At 40.9% G+C, this 16,842-nt stretch overlaps 1 protein-coding gene across 3 annotated transcripts in view; it reads right to left on the reverse strand.

Annotated features, from left to right (window-relative positions):
- Positions 1-13,098: 13,098 nt before the first annotated feature.
- MND1 (meiotic nuclear divisions 1) overlaps positions 13,099-16,842 on the reverse strand; it is a 44,142-nt gene continuing 40,398 nt past the window's right edge. For all 3 annotated transcript variants that reach the window (XM_065062734.1, XM_065062737.1, XM_065062738.1), the window contains one exon: positions 13,099-16,125. In XM_065062734.1, the coding sequence (XP_064918806.1) occupies positions 16,019-16,125 (107 nt within the window). In that variant the 3' untranslated portion in view covers positions 13,099-16,018. The remainder of the gene's footprint in view (positions 16,126-16,842) is intronic.

A 16,842-nucleotide genomic window follows, 5' to 3' on the forward strand; every position in this document is an offset into this window, starting at 1 on the left:
AATAGGAATCATCCATAGCACCTTATAGACCAAGTCAGCTACATGATGCCCATAAGCAGATTGAAAGGATGGTCCATAGCAAACGGGCATAATAAATACCAGCCTTGTAAGAAGCCATCAGTCCTGAGTGGATTTAGAAATAAAACAGTAAAATAGGATGCCATGGGATGACAAACACTGTCGATAAAAGCTGGGCAAACCCCAGTGCCAAGGCACGCTTGGAGAGCCACGTTGTGTCTCACGGGCCGCATCTCATTTGTAGGACCACAGTATTTCATCAGGCGCAGCTGCAGGCAGAGCTTGATGGAGCGGAAAAAGAGATGGCGTGAGCCACAGCAGAGTTACCATGTGGTTTAATTTTCAACTTCAGTAGCTGTAGAAGGTTTTAATCAGAGTAAGATGTAGTTTTACTTCACATAAGTCCAGTGGAGCTATTTTTCTCTGCAACTAAAAATAAGGAAAATAAACCAGTTGGAGGCAGATAATGGGCATGGGAAATTTTAGCCCAAAGGGTTAAAGCCTGGTAAAGGTGTAAAGCAGCCAGAATCAGTTTAATAGTGCAGTATGTCAGAAAAAAGCTTAGCTGTCAAGGATGCAGCCATCCCACATTTATATGTAGATACATTTGAGGGAGAAGGATGCACTGATGACATCAAAAAAACACAGCACAAAAATAAGGAAGATTTAAAAATGCATCTGAATTGGAAAAGCTACTGTTAAAAGCTTACTTAAACACAGTAAAATATTGCTGTAGCTCTTTTTTGAACTCCTGAAGTGCTACTATAAAAAAAATAAACATGCCAATAAAATGTTGAAGAACAGCAATGCCAAACTCTCGGAGAAGTGAATGAAGGATTCACCCAAGCCGTGCTTCAGGCCTGGCTCCAGAGCTGACTTTGCAGCCCAGGATCTGATGTTAATGGGTCACAGATGTTCTCCTGTTAGAGAAAGAAGCTGAATGTGTTTATTTCTTTTGTGGTACAGGCCAGAGGGTAGTTTGAGGAGCAACTGGAAACCTGTGAGTTGCAGTTACTTGATCAAATAACCCATTTGAGAAAAAGATGTTGCTGTGCAAAATTACGTCTGTCCCCATCCCGCCCCCTCCACACTTTTGACAGCTAGTTGAGTTTCACTTCCATCCGAAACTGAGGGGGAAATTTAGGTAACTTAGAAAAACAACATAAAGTGCAGAGTTTGTGAAGCACCAGGGATTTTTCACGCCGCAGCCTTAAGGGCACCTGTTTTTTACACCCACAAAGAAGCCCAGGGGGGTGGCCGCTGCCCAGCTCGGTGCCAGAGCACCACGGTCCACATATTGGTGGGGGTCTCCAACTGGGGCAGAGCTTGCTGCCCACTGTGACAGGGCTGCTCTGTTTGCTTATTCCCAGATAACTAGCACAGCTGCAGCCACCAGTTTCTCACTGAGTGCCTTCCCGTCACCTTGCTGTAAATTAACTGAAGGGCTAATCCTTTTGGGAAAAGAAAAGCCAGAGTGCTACAAGAGAGAAAATAAATCTGTCCTTGAAGACAAGGACTGGTATTCCAAAATTGCCCTGACCACCCTAAAGCACTGGCATTTTATTTTACTGATGTCAGAGCTGTTTTTAATGGGGGACGAGGAGGGGCAGTGCCTTGCACCTGGGCTGCGTGGGGAGCAGTGGGTGGGTAACAGGCTGAGACAGAGCAGTACAACTCATCTGACATGGAAGTGGGAAGGATGAGGGGACCCGAACTCAACTCACAGCATCAACAACAGTCCTTTCTGGATGCCTATGCTGCATAAAGCAGTAAAATCCTAGTCAAGAGTTGAATATCTCATGACAGCCATACAGATACAGGGTACTGAAGTGCTCTCCAGGGCCCTGATTCCACCACCACCGAAGTCAAATGGCACATGCAATAACAGCATGATTCTTCCACAAAATACACATGACCCCTCCACCTCAATGACCTACAACTGAGTGGCACCCCACAGACAGCTCAGCCAAGGAAAAGTGGGGAAGTGACACCTTGTCCCGGGTCAGAAGCCACGTCACCCCTCTCACTTGAAACAGTTCGGTCTCTCTGGAGGAGTCTCTGCAAAAACCCTTGCCATGGGGCAGACCCCAGTGCACAGTGGGGGACAGAGAGCCCTGGGCCACCCTAGGAAAAGCCAGAAGAGCAATTTTTTTCTTCTATTCCTGTAGCCAGGGATCAGTCTAGATACTTAAGACTTCCTAATTCCCTTTCAAACGCTACATAGAAAAGGGTTGCAGAAATATCAGATTATTTTGGACGTTTTTAAGGTGTTTTTAATTTCCTAGAAAGCAATTTTAGACTTGTTCATTTCTTTTCATGGAACATCTGCAATTCCCTGTGCCATCACTGTCTTCTGAAAATGACACTGGCACTGGTACAGCTTCCTTCCAAATAATTGCAGGTACTTTCAGTTCCTTAGGGGAACACATTGTTGATGCACAGGGCTTTAACTCCCAGCACCTCTGTCCTTTCCCCAGGGATGCACCTGCATTTATCCACTCTACCGACATCCCAGGGGCTGTGACCCTTCACTCACCAGCTGTTCCAAGCAGCACAGCACTCACAGCTGGGCAGGAAGAGGTGCAGCTCCAGCACAGAGGCTGGATGAGGATCCCATTGGCCACAGGAGCTGGGTGCCTAATTCTCTACATGCTGTGCCAAAAATATACTCTGCTGGGTGCCTGAAGTACAGGCAGGGTTGCTTTTCCAAACTTATCCTATATGCCAGGTGATGCTCAAATGAAATGCAACTGCAGTGTTGCTCCAAAGGGCTTGATAAAACATTAAATAAATAGACCTCTGAAAACAACTCATCCATTCTAGGAGATACATCTTGGTTATTCTAATAAATTACATGCATACAGCTGAAGTCTGTTTATTTTTCAGCAAGAAATCAGAAGGTGGCTAACGTGCAGTATTTCCTTAGGTCCTGCCAAAACCAGCCATCTGGTGGCTGGGTAAATGCAGAAGGATCAGGACTTCCTTTAGGATATTGGAAATTATTGTACAAATAGGTTACAAATAATAGATTGTGTTTCTGTGTAAAGTTGTTATCCTTTTAACATTCAACACTCCAGCTTTGCTCTTGGCTTTCTGAAGCATTATTCTTTATGCTGCTGACTACACACTTGCATTTATATGTTTTCTTAGCTTTTGGCTCAGTGGAGTAAGCAGTCAGCTTTTCCCTCATTCCTGAGGGATATCAGGTTACAAGAAATGTTAGTCTGATCTTACATACTTATCCAGTAGCATATTAAAAACACGTATTTTCCATTTGATTTTTCTCCTTGCCAGACTTGGGTTTAATGCCACTTTTCTTCTCCCACTTGCTAGGCACTGTTAACAAGCTACTAGCTTATTCCCAAATGTATAAAGGCAGGCAACAACACATACCCTATTTAACCCCAGCTGGGGATATAGTCCTTGCAAGACACAAAAGAGCCAGTTCATTTTTAACTACATAAATTTATAGTGCATCTCTGCAGCTAAATTATTTTTGAGTGTATTAGTTTTTTGAGGAGGTAGGTGAAAGACGGACAGAGGGTAATGCGACAGCCTCCCACAGCTGCCCGCATTCCTGCCCCACGGATGCATGGGACATGTTCCCATCGTGGGCCCCGGTGGAACTTGAGTCCCTGCCAGTGGGTACCATGGCTACCCGCCTTGAGATCCATTCAGTTATTAAAATTGTGCAGCACATTCAAAGGAAAAACAGCCAGAAATACAGTGCAGACTCGCTAGAGCTGCACGCTGGGTCTGCGAGGTGGTGAACACCCATCCAACTGCCTCTCCCTTGTCCACCACTGCCATGGCTCAGTTCAGGGGTTTCATCCACGGGAGTCTCCAAATTCTTCAGGTCCAGGAGCAGGCTTACTGTCTTGCACATATGTATGCACTCATCAGAACAATTAAAAAAAAAACCCACACCTTACCAACTGATTATTTGTTTTCCTGTTTACAGTTAGGTTAAACACTTTGAAACATTAAGTAGAACTGATGCTAATAACACTTTCTTATAGAGGTGCTAGAAACTGTTAGGATAGGAATCTCAAGAGGCAATTCATCACCATCACAATTCCACAAAACACCAAGAAGAGGGTTGTAACTGCTTTTCTTAGAGCAAAAAATTGTAAAAGTTTCAACCTGAAAACACATTTGTGACTGGGTAATTGTCATGTGTGAAGAGTATGAACTAGAAGACTAGACAGATGGAGAGGCATGGCAAATCATATGGATGTAAAAGCATGTTACCACTCAAGCTAGAAATGCTGTTTAACAGAATTATATTTTCTGTTGTCATAATATTTTGTTTTCTCTTAACTGACCATATAAAGAATTAGGTCACTCTTCAATGCAAACTTCTGAATTGGTGCCTTGTTATTTGGATTTATCTGTGGCCATACAATTATGGATGTTCAAAATAATTAAATGCATTCATTAAGTAATAGTCTTACTAACAGAAAATATATGAAACTGAAAAGTCAAAGTCCTAGGAGAAAATGTTCTAAAATTGTTTATCTTCTAATATGATGTACAATAGCAAAGAGGACAGGCTGGTATTTCCTAAAGGTCAATTTTTTGTGCAAGTAACCAGCAATGAAAAGACCAGAATGACATATTCCACATGATTCACAGTCCTAGCAGCCCGAGGTAAGAGTTTGCATGGACATACAGTAACTAACAACCTACAAAGGGACACAACTAGGGTTTGTGCCAACTCATGAATCTTCAAGCAAATAAGCTAGGTTTTCTTTCTTTGTTTTATACAAATCTAAGCATTTTGATTTTGTCCATTTGGGCAAAATTCAGAAGTTTTATTTTTTATTCTATCTAGCATGACCAGCATGTGAAAAGGAAATAGAGGATGCTTGATGCAACTTTCTCAAGGAAAAAGAGCAGAAACTCACATATAATTCTCCTGGGAAACCTCACATTCCAAACAAGAAAACAAGGGAGAAAAAAGCATAATGGACTAAACCTTGAACTTCGTTTGTTTACATTTCTGGTTTAAGTAGTTGAAGGTAATGCATCATGCTTCAAAAGCATTGAAAGCCAATGAGAATGGTTCTTGAGCTGAAAATGGACGAGACTTCTGTCAATTCCAAACACAGTTATTCAGAAAAAAAAAATCTGCTTTACTGCCTGTCTCTGTTGAGACACCAGAACATATCCAAGGTATTCTGGCCCTGAAAATAATAGCAAAATAAAATTACTTTAATCTAGATTGCATGTTCTGACTGTATTTGGAACCAGGCTCGATTGCTTCTGCAATAAAGGATGATTTACAATCCTGATGTCTTTAGCAACAGAAAGCTTAAGTGAAAAAAACCCTCACAAAATCTTCTTTATTTATTTGAATTCATCTAGCTGTGTTAGGAAAGAGACTAACTGGACAGATTGTTAGTCTCCCAACAGAACTTGGTCTCCTGAAAAAGCTCTGAAAAAAACCACAGATTCACAAGTGCCTCACATGGCATTGGGCAGAGCTGTACTCCAAACCCCCATGGATGTCAAGGCAGATGCTGAAAAACACTCAGTATCTCGCTGAGGAGCCAGGAGCAAGAGACTGTGTTGTGCATGAAGCACACCAGGAAAGCTCCAGCTGGTGAAATTGCACTGTGGAGTAAGATCTTTTCCTTAGTTTTCAGGTAAAATGGAGGTATAAGTAAAAAAAAATAATTAAGATAAAGAAAAAAAAATATAGCAATACTGTTTATGATGCTCATGAAAAGATATGCTCAGGCTGGTCCTTTCCAGAGGCTAGGCTGCAATACAACCACACTTTAAGTTTCATTTGACCAAAGTACATTTTTCAACAAAACCTCCTCAGTCTCGAAGGCTCGTGATGCTGCAGAGAGAGCTGCTTTTCTCCACAGCAGCCTAAAGCTGCATCTCGTGTTTCATTTCAACACACAACACCTGTTTCTGCAGGAAGACATTGCAAAACACATAGCATCCAAGGCTTGTTCACAGAGACTCTTTGCATGACTCATCTCTGAGCAATCACAAGTTTTCCTCGAGAGAAGCTCCACGGTGCACAGCAGATTACCAAGGCTCTGCCTTGCCATCAAGTGCTCCAGCTGAAACATGTCCTAGGGCTGAGGCATAACAAGACATCAGCAATGAAAGCAAGGCCAGAGGAACAATATCCTGCATCGCTTTGCATTGCACTGCCTCCCAGACCCGCTGCAGAGAGCGCTCTGGCAAAGTTACTCTATTTTGATAAAAACCGGGCGCGATTCAAGAAGCTTTAGCCGAAAGGTAAGATGGAAGCCACATGCCAATGAATTCTGCAGCTAAAACCTCCTAGATTTTTATGCCTGAAGCAAAAGGTACCAATTTCAACTCAGAAGGCAAAAAGGAGCTGGAGAGGGAAATTGTGGGGGTGAAACCCAGGGCACACTTGGTGGAGTTGAATGGAAACAAGAATCCCAATTGCCTGGAGGTGAATAGGGTTCAAGTAAAAAGGGAATTTTACTAGGCTGAGCAGTGGATTCCTCACAAGGAAATTATTTTCCTCCTTTTCATGGACAAAAAGATTGTTCCAGTGACGGAGTTACCATGGAAACTGATTTTGAGAATAACAAGAAAGCATTTACGGTACAGAGCTCATTTTAAAGGATGGTGAACCAGCAGCATCCCATTCCTCTAACTGGGCTGATAACCTGATCAGACGGCCCAAAGAACTAAAATAACATGTTTTAAAGTAGTGTGGAATGGCAATGCTAAATCGACCTGTCACAGCTTTGTGTCACTGTGCCTTTATGACCTTCAAAGTGGTAGACAGAGGACTCAAAGTTTCTGCCAGGACACAACTTTAGCCAGGCTGACTGGCATCACTTCTCTCAGGGTGCAAAAGACAGAGACTGGTGAGCACCCCTCCCCAAGTTAATTCAATTAGCCTGTCATTTTCTTTTGTATCATTCAGTTTTACTATGAAGGAAGGTTTTTTTTTTTTCCTGCCAGTAGACTGAAAATTCACAGTTGTCAAATGCAAGGGCACACACCACTGACTGAGGTGTGGAGGACAGCACTTCTTGCCACACTGGCTGTACTTACAAATTCTGGTTCTTCCTGTGGCTGCCACACAGACAAGGGAAACTGAGAAGTGCCTGCTACCCCAAGGGCTCCCATGATGCTAACTGCACACCTTGGTGTCAAATATTTTCTTGACCAGCTCTGGGGAAACTGCTGAAAAAAGCAACCAATGTTACCTGTAAAATACAGCACACGGCCCCAAACTGCCCATCTGTGATTTATTCCAGCCCAAGCACAAACAGGCCACCCCTTCACATTGAGTACAGAGGGGCTTTCCCATTATCCCAGCCCTTTGGTCTCAAGAAGCCAGGAGGAGAGGTGAGCTTTTGGAAGGGCCCATCACCTCACCAGTCTGCTCTGTAGAGTGAAAGGGTTAATTTCTGCCAGGGTAGCTCAAGTTCTAAGGAAGGAAGAGGAGATACTGCCTTGCACAGCTGGGGGTATTTTCAATGAGCCAGCATCCTCTGCAGTGGGGAATAAAAAGCCACTATAATAATGGTTATTGCAAGCATGAAGTCACTGGCACCTAAAGTTTTCATTTTTGTTAAATGGAAATGCAAGCAAATGAAAGCGATTTGTTTATGCTGCCCCAAGGTTTCCCATCTTGGGAGTAGCCATGTGAGGCTGCAAGTGATAATACTCATCCTCTGTGAACAAGAAGTCTGGTTTACAGTGATCTGGAATCCAAGCATGAGGTAGAGATAAGAAAAGACACTTCTATGGTCTCTCTCAACACATAATGTTAAAATGTTGTCTTCAGAGTAGAAGTCATGAGGTTTTTTCCTTCCCTTCATCTTCAGTCTTTGCTCTGTTTTGTATTTACTCTCTACTTTTATTGCTTCTCCTACAACATTGAAGGTTGAGGGATGGGAGGCCGGGCACATGCAGTATCTGTAGTTCAGACTTCAAAGACAAAGAATACATGGACATGAGCTCTAAAATAAAGGGAATAATGTTCTTCTAGTACTGCCACACAACTTTTCACGCAAGACTACCAAGAGCTTCCAGACAGATGTGAGGCTGTTCTCTGCACATGAGTAACCGAGGAGCAGTATCTCAGCTCGCAGACACCTGCAGTGCTGGAAGGAGAAGGTTCGCAGCCCGAACTCCTGGAACCAACCTCTAACGGCCAAAACTCAAGATAAGATGACACCTGTCAGGTGGTGCAAAGACAAAAGGCAAACCCCAGGCTTTTGCAGGGTGTGCGTGCAGAAGTGGAAGAGAAAATAAACTAACTTAATCAGATTTGGATGCTTTTTGAAGTAGTCAGAAATCAGGCAGGCTGTAAAGGCATTACTGCACAAATGTTTATTTTTCAAGTAGACTGTTTCTGCTCAGAAGGTTTTCCTCTGCTGCCTTCTTGGCAAAACTTCTTTCATTTTAGTAAAAGCTGAAGCCATGTGTCTGTCCCACCTTTATTGCCATCATTCATAGAAAAGGTGACAGAATCATTCCATCAGCATTGAATAGGGAATGAAACTAAAGCCTCTGAAAGACAGAACCTTGAAAAAAATTACATTGTTAAGTAGATAGCTTGACATCAAATGGTTTCTTTCAGTAACTTCATAGTACATCTGCAAGCTTGTTCCTCTGTTTTTTTTATTTAATTACAAATGATTGCTTGCACTATTGCATACTAGTTTATGATGAAAAGCACTTGCAGTAGAGTACAATTATTCACCATTCACTTGCCAAGATAAGCATTTGTGAGGGTTACTGTGCCAAAAATAAAGTTGTCTAGAAGAGGGGGGAGGGGAACTGCCAGCAAATATAGAGCTAAGTGTAGATCTTGCTAATGCTTTTTAGGCAGTGAACACTCCCTCCCTCTGGCCCTAATTCAGGCAGAGACATACTAACCAATAATAGTAACCAATAACAGTAACCACAAAATAGCATGAAACTTTGCAAAAATTGTTTTTTATCTGCTCCCCACCAAAAGCTGGATGATGCAGCTGAGGGTTTGGTATAGGAAATATCTGCATAGCAAGTCAGGAATCAATGCTTTTCATTTATGATTTTCTAATTCAGGAAGCTGGTCCGAAACAGACATCAGACAAACCCACTCCATTGGCTCATGACTGACGAGGCAAAAGCCTAAAAAGACCAAAAATTTGAAATCAAATTCCCCTTTTTCATTTCCCAAGTTCCTATAAAGTTAACAGCCAAATTTGCATATCAGTAAAGGGCACTTAACAGAAAACTCTCTCTGTTTCAGTAACTAGCATAAGCATTGAAGAAAGAAGAAAAAGAATGAAAATACACAACCCCAAAATGCAGGTTTATATCATGGCTACTCAGAATAGTGAAGGCCTATGTCCTACTCAGACATGCACAGTTTTCCGAGGTTTGTACAACCTTCTACTTATTTTGATAATTAACAATAAGGAAAGGGCATATCGGGGGTTTTTTGAAGCTGTCTTTAAAAAACAACAAAGACAATAACCAGCTTTGAACAAAACATTTTAAATTGAAGTTTTGATTTTGAATTATTTTAACTGTTTTCATTCTTACTGCCTCCAATCTAAGGACAGAACAGTAAATCAGTGCTTCTATAACACTTTTAATTGAAAGGACCAGAAAAGCTGATGGACTCCAAGATGGATTTGGAGCTGGTTTGTTCAATATATCTGTTTAAAAAAAATTACTCACTCACTGGAACTTTGATGGTAGTTACACCAAAACCAGAACATATCATCCAGGCTTTTTTTTCTTAATAGCTGATGATAAATACCTAACTGAAATCAGTGCATAGTGGAAAATAAAAACAATAAATAATAAAAAAAAAATCAAAAAAAAAAATCAACCATCTTACCTTTCACTAGATGATACTGAGTATGGTATATTTGAGTTTTTGCTATAAATTTCTTCAGTGTTATTTCTTACATATTCTTCTCAAAGAGATAAGATAATTATGGCCATGGAATAACCAATAGCTCTGTTACAGAGCCTTGACTTTTCCTTTTTTAATCACTGATCTCAGGAACTGACTTTTTAAAAACACAGTGAAAAGCATTTTCCCTAGAATGTATTTTAGGAGGGAAGCAAGCCCACAGAGGAATATAGTTTATTGTGATGATTAATTGATGTCCATGCAAAAAATTAATCAAAAAGCATTTATGTCTGTGAGTATGTCTTTGACCAAGTACAGCATAACAGGGGAAGAAAGATAAACTGACTCAATAGCCAATTAATTTTTCTGAGAAACTCAAAATATGAAAATCTGACTTTTATATTCCTTCCAAAATCCTCCAGAACGCTAGGATCAGCCGGAGGCATTGTTTTGCATGGGTAGTAGTGGTAATGCAAGAAGACATAATGGGATTGATATTTTTTCCATCTCATCTTTTTTTTTTTTCTTAACAGAAAGGGGAAGGGGGAGAAAGAAAAAAAAAATCATTTTTCTCACTGCAGACTGCAGAAATGAGGAAAAAAACACAACCAAAAAAACCCCAACCAAACAAAAGTCCCAAACAAACCAAACCAAACTACAACATTTTTGCACCTCAGTGTAAAAATCTGATTTCCAGAATGTCACCAGGCCGCAGCCTGAGGCAGGAGACACAGCCAAAGGTGGTCAGGAAAGGAGGTGGACCCCTGTGTGACATGGCTTCAGTATCCAGGTGGTAACACAGCTCCTTTTCACTGCAAACACAGCTTCTTACCCCACTGGCTTTCTCTAGGAGTCATAATTTTTAACAGCTTTTCCTTTTGAGCTTCAGCAGCAGCACAGTTCATCACCTCCCCTGAAAAAAGGTGCCCCTCAGACTGGCTATAGGATTTAATTAAGAGCTGGTTGCCAGTAGACCAGTCAGGGTTCTTTGGAACAAAAGGATGGACTATTTTTTAAAACAAAGTCTTTCATGTAGAAAGGCACTTTGTGTCTCAGAATAACTTGGGTTTTCATCAAACAACTGGAAACAGAAAATTGCCCAGCAGGTTTTACTTGAAAACTATTCTTTATAAATACTTCACCAGGATTTTTTTCCCAAAAAGAAAACATTTCTAACTGGGTTAGGTGAAATAATGACCGGATGACCAAATTATCCATAGTATAAAAACTGTTCATTCATCTGTGGGATGCTATAATGCTCCTGAAGTGACCCTGAAAAGTTCAGTGCTGATTGGGGTGTTCACAGACAATTTTGCCCTCTAGCCTTCTTGACATGCAACCTTCTGCACATAAAGAGGCAAGTCTTATGTATAGATACTTTCCTTCCTATATGCCTGTGCACTGGAAGGTGTGTGCACTGACAGGTGTGTCAGCAAGAGGAGGAGTAAGACAGACAGCCATCTGTACAGACTACAGCGTGTTGCTCCGTCAGCCCACGTGGTTTCTGTGAGCAGATCTGAAAGGGTAATGAGAGTGGAGGGATGGAAGAGAAAACACAAAAGGGACAAGGGAAAAAGGAAGCTGAAGAGAAAGGCTATCGCTGGTGCGAAGGCAGATAGATCCCTTAAGCACAGGAATATTTACAGAAGCATATCTAGATTGCAGCTAACTGCAAACAGAAGAATCCAATCCCTTGCGTGACCCCGCGGGTTAGCCAAGGACTTCAGCTGTTGAAGCCACCACACGTGGATTTCTGGGGTGTGCTGATCCTCTAGAGCAGGCAAAACATCTAATTGCTGCCTCAGCAAAGCCTTCTGTAAATTTACAGTGCCATGAGCCCCCAGACTAATAACCTCGAATGTAGTCTGCCTGCCAAGAGACTGTTTTCCCAGATCCCTGTTCCTTTCCACAGAAACACTGCACACACTGTCCCATCCTAGCCCCAGCAATGCTGCCAAACTCATATGAACTCCACCACCAGCAGGCACCAAATGCTTCCAGGTATTTTACAGCCATCTTTGACATTTTTCCTTCCTCCTCACACCCCCAGCATGCTCTACCCCTTCTCCCGTCCCTAAACTGGCAGGGGGGAAAGAGAAAGCCTGTATTTATTCAGGCAGCCAGCCACGCAGAACAGGTAAATCACGAGCTCACTGCACAGCCCCTCAGGCTAAATTTGGCTGAAATCCACTGTGAAATTTAAGAGCACTGGGAGGGAAAAGGCAGAGAGAAATGACAGAAAACATAATCATACCAATCTCACCTCTGCAAGAAACAAGGTGAAGATAAGCACCAGCCAGATCATCTGACTGGCAGAAATACAGCTGGGTGACAGGACTCTGTAAGGAGCTCTTGCATCAAACTTTGTAGTCACCATCACATATTGGGTTTCTTTTCCCATCACTCCTGTAATAAGTTTCAGTTCCGGTTTTGCCACTTGGTCACAGCATCACTGTACCCTTTGCATCAGAGCCTGGATTTTCCTTTTTAAAACATGTAGGTTACTACATCCCCAAAAAGTAATGACATTTCAGAGGGTGCATTAATGAAAGGCTTAGCAGCTGGATTACATCAAAACCAACACTCTTGTGACTGTTAACATTTTAGTGCTCTGCAGGTACCACAAAAGGAGCTGTACAGTCCATGCTTGACTAGTTAAAAGAAAAGCTGAGAAAAAAATATGTTTTTTCAGGGCAGATGCAGTCAGGTTCCTAAATAGATCAGGTACAAATATTTTCTCCGGTGTCTAGGTCTGCTTCACAGTGGCTAATCAGTCCCAAGTAGTAGCCTTACCCAACAGCCCATCTTAGTACTGTAGTGATAAACTCCTCATGAGATTATTTTGAAAAGCTGGACCTGACAGTGCTCCTGTCAGAGCTGCAGACTCTGCTAAAAAGAACTGCCTTTGATTTTCACACTTTGCACTAGTAGCTGCTTTAATTATAAACCTGAAGTGTAGTAAGGGCCTGACCTCCTGACTGAGCTATAACAGTTGAAAATATTTACCTTACATGGGCAAAAAAACCATTCAGGGCAGCAGGAAGAAAAAAAAAAAAAAAAAGAGGAAGACATATACATAATATAGCTGGGACATAACCACAAGAATGACAGCAGAAGTAAGCATGTAAACCCCACTATTTCCATGTCAGATTCTTTAGATATCCAAGAGTCTGTCTTAAGAAAACTCTGAAGAAACAAACCAGGACACAAGATCAGATTGATTGTTTTCATTCTGTTATAGGCTAATAGCCAAACACACCTCAGAAGGAAAATAATTTTAACTTTTAGCCACTTTTAACTGAGCAGAAAACAAAAGTCTTAGCTGTTCTTAAAAATGAAAGTGAACACACATCTGAAATCACATAATTATACCTGGTTTCATACTGTGTGATTCAGCAGTCTGATGAGTATCTTTTTTTTTTTTAAGAAAAAAAGCTCTAAAAGTGAGCAGATGCAGCAGTCTGAAAGTGTCCTGGAATATTCAAGACACATAAATTGTCTCTTTTTGTCTCAGAAAGGATCTGGATTTGCTTTTCCTGTTGAAAGACACCTTCACTAAAAGAATGTAGAATCATGAGAAAGGTAGTGTGAAATACATCGACTTCACTGGAGTAACAAGCATCAGTTTCTGGTAATAATGCACCTCTTCTTCCCTGTCTCCCTTTAGCTGAGAAATTTCTGTTCTAGCTGTGCCAAAATTGTGTCCTTATGGGAGGAGATGCATTCTCCCACCAGGCTTGCTAACCAACACCAGAAGAAGACACGAGTAGAAAACAGAGTATGATTGCATATCTGTCTTCTATTCTGCACCCATAAAATGAAAACAAAACTCAACAGCAAATTACATTGCTGAAAATTCCTTGCACTCAAACTACTTAAGTTTTGTGTCCAAAGCATGAGGGCTGCGTTTGACATTTTAAACGTATCTCTCACGCTGACTGACTACAGCACCTCCAAGCAAGTCTACCTCAATTACAGTTATTTAACTGCTATTTATTGTATTTAATGGGTTTATTGCAGTCCACAATGCTTTCACTCTACAGACAGGAAGCCACAATATTGCAGCTAAACTTACATAACTGGTCATCCTCATTTTCTTTTGAATTTGGAAAGTAGCCAAAGCAGTAAAAATCAGTAAGAAACCCTCATCCCACAGGTACCAGAGGAAGTCTTGGTGCTCTAACTACTACAGGCCATAAACTACCCGAGACTCCTTGACAAGCAGAATTTCAGCCATGTGAAAGTGATTCTAAGAAGAAAGAACCATCTACAAGTTCGTGCGCTCAACATTCCTTCATATGAACAAGCCTTTGAGTCACCATCTTTTGCGTGTGTGGCAGATATGTGTTCTCAAATGCAGGTGGGCTGAGGAGCTTCTGACACCTGTCAGGTGGTACAGAACTGATTCATAGAAAAAACAGACGCTTAGGGGAAAAAATAAAAAATAATCTCTTAAGAAAGATATTCTACAAAGAACAGAAAAAGCTTTCTCTAGTGCTTCACAGCACAAAATCCAACTGTTAGAACCGCCACCCACGCTACATGTATATCAGTACCTTGGTTTGGCAGCACCATGTAGCTTTAGTGGAGGGCACTCCATGCACAGGGCAAAAGCCAGGCCTGGTAAAAAACACTGCATGCAGCTCATTACTACCTACTTCCATCAAGCTTTTACCAATTAGCAGCTGGTGAGCTGTTACTTAGTTATCAACACACATTAAATATCAGACATATTAGGAATAAAATCTTTCCAAATACAGAAAAGGAAATGCCTCCATCGCAATGACGCTGTAAGCACGATGACATTTTACTGCGTGCCAGGCATCACATACGTTTTCCTTTGGGTAACAGACAGCTTGCAACAATACCTCTGTAAGAGGAAAATCTTCCACTTGGTAACTTCCCAATTACTTTTCTGTCTTCATAGATGTGGAAGAACAATAGCCAGGGGCAAACCTGAAATCCTTGGATTTTAACACACACTGAACTGCAAGGAAACATTTTAATTGGAAAGGTCACGGGAGACAGACTTCTGAGCACATCTCCAGCTAAATGTCACCTTCTCAGCGATACTCTCATCAGAGGTTACATCAAAGGCAGACAGACATTTACACACATCTACCTTGCAGCAGGCCACTCTGCCCTGTAAAGGTAAAGCCTATATCCTCCAGAGGGGAACAGGAGAAATGCCATCTTGCAATCCATAGCTGTGGGAGGGACAAAAACAGCCTGGACCCTCCATCCCTCTCTTTGTAGTCATGCACTGATCATAGCTAGAAACCAGAAGCTGATAAAAGAGTGAGATGCTTGTGAAATTTCACCAAACAAAACTGAGACATTCTGAAATGCATTATTTTGATTTGCTGCTTTTTTAGTCTGAAATTGAAAAATGTAAATAAACCCAAAGATGCTCAGCATCTTCAATTAAATTTGAACAGAAAATGGAATTTGGTCTCTCACATCCCAAATTAGCATCCTAAATCCTGGTGTACTGTGGTGCAAAGGGTTGACCAGAGAACGTTTCTTGGTCTCAAATCCAGTACATCCGCTGGAACAGATTTAGCTCTGATGAACTAGTGTTTTCCAACAACACACAAAATATTGTCACTAAATTTACAAGCAGTTCTAGCAATACAATAAAGAACAACTTGAAATCAGGCCTCAGTCTTTCTGCTCACATCCTTACCATCTTCACTGTTTTCCATTAATGGATTCTGCATCTTTTTTATTTCATTGTCAAGATGAGGGAAAAATTAATTCTATTCCATATTGCTCCCTGTTATTTCCACTCCAAACCCTTCAACATGTTTAAACATAAATCCCTGGAGCTTCTACTTGCAGTTAAGCAAAATAAGAGTAAAAACCAGCCTCAGGACTTTGTGATATTTTCTATAAGCACTATCCATTTTCAGTTTGTCTTTCATAGAAGTAACGCAGTGATTTACTGTCCAGAGAATACACGGAAAAAAAAAGGAAATGCAACAAATAGTTTTAGAATTTGATTAACTTTAACAAAACCTGCAAATTAAAGGGTAGTCGGCTGTTTGGAGGGGATTCAGATACACATTTAAATGCTAATTGATAATATACAACAAACTATGTACAACTGTGTCAGCCATCAACTGCTCAGCACTAATCAATGTAATCCAAATCTTCTGGGATTCCAAAACTTTTGTCTATTCTGCTCTCTTCAAATCCAAATTTACGCTTGGCCCAGGATTTTATTGAAAAGATGTTATCTGTAAACAGAATGAAAAATATTCAGTTTTTAATGTTTAGGAAAGCAAGAGCTACAATGTTGGCTACAACAAAATCCTTCCATTTGCACTATCAGCACATATGTGAAAAGGAAAGATAGAGGGGAACACTATTATTAAGCAGATTTAGAACAGAAAATGGGACGCTTTTGTTAATGACATGTTTTACTCAGTACTAAGTAAAATATGTCTTCTGTTTTTGAGGTTTCCTTGATCTTATCTTACTCTTGTATGAGAAGAGTGAAAGCTACAATTACAGTGTAAGCCTGCTATAGAGTGATGAGGAAAGTGTGAATATGCATAATAAGTACTTTATAGGTCCTTGTTCAACTAGACACATACTGTGTGACTGTCTACAACTGCAAAAATCAGATTCAAATTAACCATACGGTCCTCTCTAATCCTGTTTGTTCAGATAATATGTATTCTATTTGAAAGTAAATAAGAAAAGATTCAATAGCTTTATTTTAGCCAGCATTTCTCTTTTAGCATCACATAACTATTATTTTAGCATATACATTCTCTTCAATTTAACACCATTTTTCACTGTAGTATTGATTGAAACTCACCATTTCATTGCTAACACCATAAATTGCAGCATAAGACAGGAAGTATTCACTGTGCCTGAACACCTGAGAAATACTTTTTTCTTTGACCACCAGACACTTTGGTTTAAAACTGTCTCTTCAAAAGAAAAAC

The sequence above is a fragment of the Columba livia genome, chromosome 4 (genome assembly GCF_036013475.1).
Source record: "Columba livia isolate bColLiv1 breed racing homer chromosome 4, bColLiv1.pat.W.v2, whole genome shotgun sequence".
Classification (NCBI taxonomy): domain Eukaryota; kingdom Metazoa; phylum Chordata; class Aves; order Columbiformes; family Columbidae; genus Columba; species Columba livia.